Source organism: Chelonia mydas, chromosome 4, assembly GCF_015237465.2.
Source record: "Chelonia mydas isolate rCheMyd1 chromosome 4, rCheMyd1.pri.v2, whole genome shotgun sequence".
In the NCBI taxonomy this organism is placed as follows: domain Eukaryota; kingdom Metazoa; phylum Chordata; order Testudines; family Cheloniidae; genus Chelonia; species Chelonia mydas.
The window spans coordinates 61,621,239-61,628,980 of record NC_057852.1 but is presented as its reverse complement, the minus strand read 5'-3'; the positions used below and the strand labels follow the sequence as shown (position 1 = coordinate 61,628,980).

The following is a 7,742-nucleotide window of genomic DNA, read 5'->3' as shown; positions in this document are numbered from 1 at the left end:
CAGCCCATGGCCGGACACGTCCGGATCGCCTCCGTGCTCCGCAGCCCTGAAGACGCTATTAGACAAACCCCGGCAAATCGGCTGCAGAGGCGGGGCCCTGGGGCTGCCCCACTCCCCGCGCATCCTCTCCCCACCAGCCCCCGCCCGCCCGGCCGGCTCTGGTTCGGTTCTAAGCGCGGCCAGATCCCGGACTCCAGGAGACAGAGCCAGACACGTGACCGTATCCCCTTCCCAACTGCAGGGGAGAGGGCGGGGCTCGGTCCCCCGAGTAGCGGGGGCTCGGTCTATGCGGTCACTTCCGGTGTTGGTGGGTTACTAGGTAACGTGTATGGCCGCGCGGGCCGGCGGGGGCTTAGTTTCCGCCTCTCAGGTTAATGCAGCTGCGACGGCGACGGCAGGAGCGGAGCGGTTGCTGCGCAGCGCCTAGGGCGAGCCTCCCTCGGACGGGCTCGCGCGGGCACGGGACAGGCAGCCACGGGAGGTGGGACCCGTCCGTGCAGGGCGCGGCTCGTGGGGCAGGGGGGCGCCGCCCGGCCCCGGGGCTGGGGTTCAGTGGGTCAGAGCTCGTGTGCGCCCCGCAGCGCAGACCTGCCCGGGGCGGGGGGAATCCGCCGCACGCCGGCGCCTCCTGCAGCGCCCCGGGCCAGCCCGAGCGGAGCTGGCCAGGTGCATTCCCTTTAGGGGCAGACAGAGCCTTGCTTCAATCACTCTGTCTGATCCGTTGTTTAAACCCGCAGGAGAGATTTGAGTTCACTGGAGCCCAGTGCTGAAGGCGTGAAAACACGAAGAACCTGCATAAGAGTCATTTCTCCAGCCTTTTTCCCCACCATGTCTGATGAAGATATTGGCACCACTTTAGCGTATACCAAGAGCCCCAAGGTCTCCAGGAGAACCACTTTTCAGGTAAACTATTTTACCCCACGTTGTCCGATTAAAAAGTCGGCCAACTCTAGGCTAGCTAAACTGGCAAACCCTCCTAGTGCAGGTACAGCTTATCCTAGTAAAAACGTGCTTTTGCCAGGATAATCTGTACCCGTTTGGCAAGTGAAATAAAAGCGCTTTGTTATGCAGGTACATGTACAGTGGAGTTTTTGCCAGTTTAGAAATGTCACCAAAATCACACCCCTAATCGACATTGCTATACTGGCTAAAGTTTCTATTGTAGACCTGGCCTTTGTGTTACTAAGGTTAGCGACGAAAACAACTCTGCTGTCAATATGCAAGAAAAGCAAAAACTTTCCTATCTTAAAAGTAGAATTGACATTCTCCTTTAGTTTCGGTGTGCTTCTTTAGAAAAATCATACTGAGGTTTTCTTGATCTCCTAAATGTACACAATAATTGTCCTAGTTTAAAGTAAAACATCTAGTTTAAACCAATAAAAGCAAGGAACTTTGGACTACAAATCCTGGGTGGGTAACTTTTGCATGCAGCCAGTTTGTTACAGTAGCTTTGGTATTGGTCATGAAAAGATTTTAGCATATGCTTAACTTCTAAGTCAATGGGATTTGTTATATGCTTGAAGATAAGCACATGCATAAATCTTTGCACGATCAGGGTTTAAGTTTTGAAGGTTGCAGGTGATGTTTATAGAAGATGTCTCCTGTCTAGTAATAAACTACACAGTAGGTGACTGAGGAAAAGAAAAACTTTGTCTTGAAGATTTTTGTGGTGCTTCTAAGATATCCTGTTAGGTATATTAATTAATTAATTAATTAATTCATAGTTCCTCACTTATCCATCATCAGATCCTTTATTTTTGGTGGTAGATTCTATAGGACCTGAAAAGATCTGTGTGGTCTCTTTGTGAAAGCACATCAATGAAGATTATATGCACTTTACTGGAGGGTCTCACTGCTTCCAGGTTGCTAGTGGCTGGTAATTTTTGAGCAAGAAAACACTCTCTACTATTGACTAGCTTAGGAGGGGAGCTGTCTAATATGCTTGCTTTTGTGGATCCCATTCTTAAATGCTTATCTCTCCCCATTCATTGTGTAGGGAGCCTAGATACCTAACTCAGGCTTTGTGGTTTTCAGTGCTCTTCAAGGCACCTAAAAGTAAGGCCTTGTGACAGCAGTGTAGTTCCTAAGTCCCTTTGGATCTGGGCTGAAGTGACATACCCAATGTCACACAGCAGGCACTATCAGAAACAGGCCATGTTTTCTGACTCCCAGTCAAGCAATTTGTTAACTAGGCAAATATTTTCCAAAGAGTGGGCAAGCCCACTGGGGAAGAGGGAGCACAAAGTTCTAAGGGGTTGTGGGTTTTACTCAAAAGATATATAAACTAAGATGCATAGACTTTTATCAGTATGTGGCAAGGATGGAGAGGGGGGTCCAATTGGTGTTGTTTTCCTGAAAGGTGCATCAGCTTTCAAAATTTTGGGAAACACTATACTACACCAGTTTGCTCACCCACTCCCTCTCGCCCCCAAAGATTCATACCTGTTACTGTCCCAAAACACTTTTTGGTAGTGGGAAGAATGAGAGTTGAACTTGAAGTAATGGATCTTAACTTTTATTCAAAAGGAATCTATTAAAATATTTCAGGATGAGCTACAAGAAGCAATTTCTGCTCGTGCAGCAAGACACCAAACTGCTGAATACTCAGATGACTTTGACAGTGATGAGGATGGTATGTTAAATAGCAGCAGTTTTGTTTGTGTTCTCCCCCTTCCACCCTTCGCTGATAGATCACTAAAGATCCTTTGGAGCCAATATGGTTTAAGATTCCACATTACAACTACTCCTAAATTATGTACCCTGTCCTGTTCAATAAAGTTAGGGCCAGAATTCCTATTGACATCAGTAGGTGCAAGATTGGGCCATTGTTTTTCCTCAGTCCAGGGTCTATATAATTTTAAAGGATTTTTTACTTTTTTTATGCAGATGAAGCCCTAATGAATCAGGTCCCTCCCTATCTCTTTAAAGGAAGTTTGGCCTTTTAAATGTCATAAATTACATTACATTACATTGTAATTTTAAGACACTTCGTCCATGTGATACCTGGTTTTACTCGCCATATCTGTCCAGATCTTTTATATTACACTGATGTGCAAAGGCCCAGACATTCCTTTAAATACAGACTACACAGCAAGTCCCTTCCTTCCTGAATTTGACACATGTTACATGTCTGAATGCATCCGATGAAGTGAGTTGTAGCTCACGAAAGCTTATGCTGAAATAAATTTTTTAGTCTCTAAGGTGCCACAAGTACTCCTTTTCTTTTTGCGAATACAGACTTACATGGCTGCTACTATGAAACCGTTGATACTTCTGTGTTCTTTAGTGGGCCTTTTTTTTTTTTTTCACCTGAAACAATTCCGAGCAATTAGTAATAACAGGGACAAGGTTCTATAAAACAGCTTTCTTAATCAAAACTGTACTTTGGGGCAGGGCCTGCTTTAGGGAAAATGGCACTCTGGGCAAACTTGTATTTTGGTGCTCCTGGTCCCCGTGGGCATGGTGACCTCCCATTGCCCCTGGCCCCCGCGAGTGCCCCCCATTGACACGGGCCCCAGGCTCCCCACCATCCTCTACACCTCTAACCCCTGCACTGTGCCCCATGTGCACCCTTAACCCCTGCACTGTGCACCCTTTGCCGCTAACCCTTGCACTCCTCTCCTGTGCCCCTAAGCTCTGCACTCCCCTCCTAGACCCATGTGGAGAAACTGAGCTGGATGCATGGAGCAGCTGGCATTGATGCTTGCTCCCCCAAATGCTGCTCCTCTGTGTACTCCTAGAGGGTTGTGAGGTGGGGAGCGAGGAGCGATGTCAGGGCTCCGTGCATCCAGCTCACTTTCCCCACCTGGGCTGAGTAAGGAGAGGGCAGGAGAACAGCAGCTCCTGATGCTCGCTTCACAGCACAGCCCACGTGGGGAAAAAGAAAAGGAGTACTTGTGGCACCTTAGAGATGAACCAGTTTATTTGAGCATAAGCTTTCGTGAGCTACAGCTCACTTCATCGGATGCATAAAGTGGAAAATACAGTGAGGATGTTTTTATACACACAGACCATGAAAAAATGGGTGTTTATCACTACAAAAGGTATTCTCTCCCCCCACCCCACTCTCCTGCTGGTAATAGTTTATCTAAAGTGATCACTCTCCTTACAATGTGTATGATAATCAAGATGGGCCATTTCCAGCACAAATCCAGGGTTTAACAAGAACGTCTGAGGAACAGTAGTAGGTACCAGGACAGGCCTAACAAAGAAAATAACAGAACGCCACTAGCCGTCACCTTCAGCCCCCAACTAAAACCCCTCCAACGCATGATCAAGGATCTACAACCTATCCTGAAGGACGACCCATCACTCTCACAAATCTTGGGAGACAGGCCAGTCCTTGCCTACAGACAGCCCCCCACCCTGAAGCAAATACTCACCAGCAACCACATACCACACAACAGAACCACTAACCCAGGAACCTATCCTTGCAGCAAAGCCCATTGCCAACTGTGCCAACATATCTATTCAGGGGACACCATCACAGGGCCTAATAACATCAGCCACACTATCAGAGGCTCGTTCATCTGCACATCTACCAATGTGATATATGCCATCATGTGCCAGCAATGCCCCTTTGCCATGTACATTGGTCAGACTGGACAGTCTCTACGTAAAAGAATAAATGGACACAAATCAGATGTCAAGAATTATAACATTCATAAACCAGTCGGAGAACACTTCAATCTCTCTGGTCACTCGATTTCTGATCTCAAAGTGACTATCCTTCAACAAAAAAACTTCGAAAACAGACTCCAAGGAGAGACTGCTGAATTGGAATTAATTTGCAAATTGGATACAATTAACTTAGGCTTGAATAGAGACTGGGAGTGGTTGAGTCATTATAAAAAGTAACCTATTTCCCCTTGTTTATTCCTCCCCCCGCCCACTGTTCCTCAGACGTTCTTGTTAAACCCTGGATTTGTGCTGGAAATGGCCCACCTTGATTATCATACACATTGTAAGGAGAGTGATCACTTTAGATAAGCTATTACCAGCAGGAGAGTGGGGTGGGGGGAGAGAAAACCTTTTGTAGTGATAAACACCCATTTTTTCACGGTCTGTGTGTATAAAAACATCCTCACTGTATTTTCCACTTTATGCATCCAATGAAGTAAGCTGTAGCTCACAAAAGCTTATGCTCAAATAAATTGGTTAGTCTCTAAGGTGCCACAAGTACTCTTTTTTTTTTTTTTGCGAATACAGACTAACACGGCTGTTACTCTGAAACAAGTGGGGAAAGTGACCTGTATGCACGGAGCGCTTGGTATTGCTCCTCGCTCCCCCCATTACAGCCCCTTAGGGGGATGCAGAGGAACACTGAGAGGGAAAGCGGAATCTGTGCATCACCACTCCCTCTTCCCCCCACCAGCTTCCTATGCCAGGAGGAAGCAGGGAAAAATCGGGGTGCGTCCCCCCACACCGCCACGCCACGCAACGCTCTCCTGCCAGCCAGGAGCAGTTTCTGACTTTATGCCAGCAGTGCACAGCTCTGCGCTGCTGTGTGGTGCCCCCCTGGACCATGGCACGTTTTAGTTTGCTGAGGTGGTCCACCCCTAAGACCGGCCCTGCCTCAGGGTGTTGTACAGAACAGGGCAAGGACCGTGTCTTATTTGTGAAGCTTACAATGTAAATTTCTATTGGACACAACCAGTGAGTGTAACGATAGAAGGGCATGAGGTATCACAAAGGTTCCATTAATAAGATCCTAAGGTTGCTCATTTTATAGTATGTGTCCATCTTTATGATTCTGCTTGAAATATATTGTTGTTTTTTAACTTAACTCACTTCTTGTAGTCGTGGAGAAGTGGGTTTTTAGAAGGAACTTGAATCTGGTGATTGGTATGAATTAACTAATGAAGACTGGGAGGGCATTCTATGCACAGGGTTTAGAATTGAAAAAGGCAGGAGAACAGGAGTGGGAAAAGGAAGCAAAGTAAATTAAGATTAGTGGAATCGGGGGCAACATAATAGGAGTTAAGATCAGAGATGTTGGCCAGAGCAGAGCTGTACAAAGAATTTTCTTATGGTATAAAATATGAGATGGCTGTATTCCTTTTATATATGAAATACAAATCTAATATAGAAGTAGATGAAAATACATTGTTTTGGGGTATTCTAGAAGAACTTCCTGAAAATAATTCAGCTGTTGAAAACACAAATAAGAAATCAGTTGCCTTTGATATTACCCTCTCAGATGATGAGACTACTCAGAAAAAGGCCCTTTTCAAAAGTGAAATTGCTGATGAAGATGAAGATGAAGAGAAACATCAACAGATGACAATTTTGAATAGCCAAAACTTGACTGGTGACAGAGAAGATGAAACAGAATGGTCATTCATTGAAAAATCAACTTGTCGTGGTAATGAAGGTGACCACTGTAATGAATCACATATGGCTGTACTGCAGAATGAAAGGGAAGAAATTACTCAACATGAATTTGAAAACAAACCAGTACCAAAGCTAAGGGAGCACAGAATCAAAAATATATCATCAGGTAAAAAGAAGGCACTTGAATATTGTTGCTGCTATTTGTATATTCATATTATAATATTTTAAAATTAATCGAATGTTGCAAATGAAAATGTTAGAATTATTTTTAGACTTCAGTATAGGGTGTGGTTTCAATATCTTTAATATCAAAGAGGATCACAGTTTTTAACTAATTTTTTAAGTGCTCCTTTTAATATTCTGCAACTGGCTGCCACAAGTAACTAGATAAACAAACAAATTATAGGCAAATAGAGGATTGCTGAAATCACATGATAGACTATGTCAGAAAGAGGGAATAGAGAGTAGTATATGGTAAGCTACGCTCTGGGACTTTACACTGTAGCAGTGTCCACAAGGGACATTACTGCGTGGCAAGCTTGTGCACTGTTGATTCAGACCTTTGTTTGCCATGCAGTAACTTGCCACTTAGCAATGATATTTTATCTTGAGATAAATCCATGGCCCATTTACTATTAATGATGGGAAAACACAAACTGCAATGAGTGGTGCATGATGAACAATAGCAAACGCTTTGTAATTCCCCACTTCCATACACACGGTGGCAGTAAAGCTTCAGGTACTTTAATTTGAAAATCTTACTTTGGACAGACAAAAGTTCAGACGTCCTTTATCAAAAAACAGGTTTCAGAGTAACAGCCATGTTAGTCTGTATTCGCAAAAAGAAAAGGAGTACTTGTGGCACCTTAGCGACTAACCAATTTATTTGAGCATAAGCTTTCGTGAGCTACAGCTCACTTCATCGGATGCATACTGTGGAAAGTACAGAAGATCTTTTTATACACACAAACCATGAAAAAATGGGTGTTTACCACTACAAAAGGTTTTCTCTCCCCCCACCCCACTCTCCTGCTGGTAATAGCTTCTCTAAAGTGATCACTCTCCTTACAATGTGTATGATAATCAAGTTATGGCCCAACTTGATTATCATACACATTGTAAGGAGAGTGATCACTTTAGATAAACTATTACCAGCAGGAGAGTGGGGTGGGGGGAGAGAAAACCTTCTGTATTGGTAAACACCCATTTTTTCATGGTTTGTGTGTATAAAAAGATCTGCTGTACTTTCCACAGTTTGCAACCGATGAAGTGAGCTGTAGCTCATGAAAGCTTATGCTCAAATAAATTGGTTAGTGTCTAAGGTGCCACAAGTACTCCTTTTCTTTTTATCAAAAAAGCAAGTACACAGACACCTGCTTCTCTTCTCCAACAGGCAACTAATTTAAAAT

The 7,742-nt window shown here is 44.4% G+C and overlaps 1 protein-coding gene across 8 annotated transcripts in view; it reads left to right on the top strand.

The window, feature by feature from the left end:
• Nucleotides 1-340: 340 nt before the first annotated feature.
• The window catches only part of MAP9 (microtubule associated protein 9), a 30,924-nt gene continuing 23,522 nt past the window's right edge, over nt 341-7,742 (top strand). For 5 of the 8 annotated variants that reach the window (XM_043545882.1, XM_043545877.1, XM_043545881.1 and 2 more), the window contains exons 1-4: nt 357-481; nt 738-903; nt 2,548-2,632; nt 6,125-6,499. In XM_043545882.1, coding sequence (XP_043401817.1) covers nt 375-481; nt 738-903; nt 2,548-2,632; nt 6,125-6,499 — 733 coding nt within the window. In that variant the 5' untranslated portion in view covers nt 357-374. Of the gene's footprint in view, nt 482-737; nt 904-2,547; nt 2,633-6,124; nt 6,500-7,742 lie in introns of all 8 variants that reach the window. The other 3 variants (XM_043545883.1, XM_037897451.2, XM_043545879.1) reach the window with 2 other exon arrangements.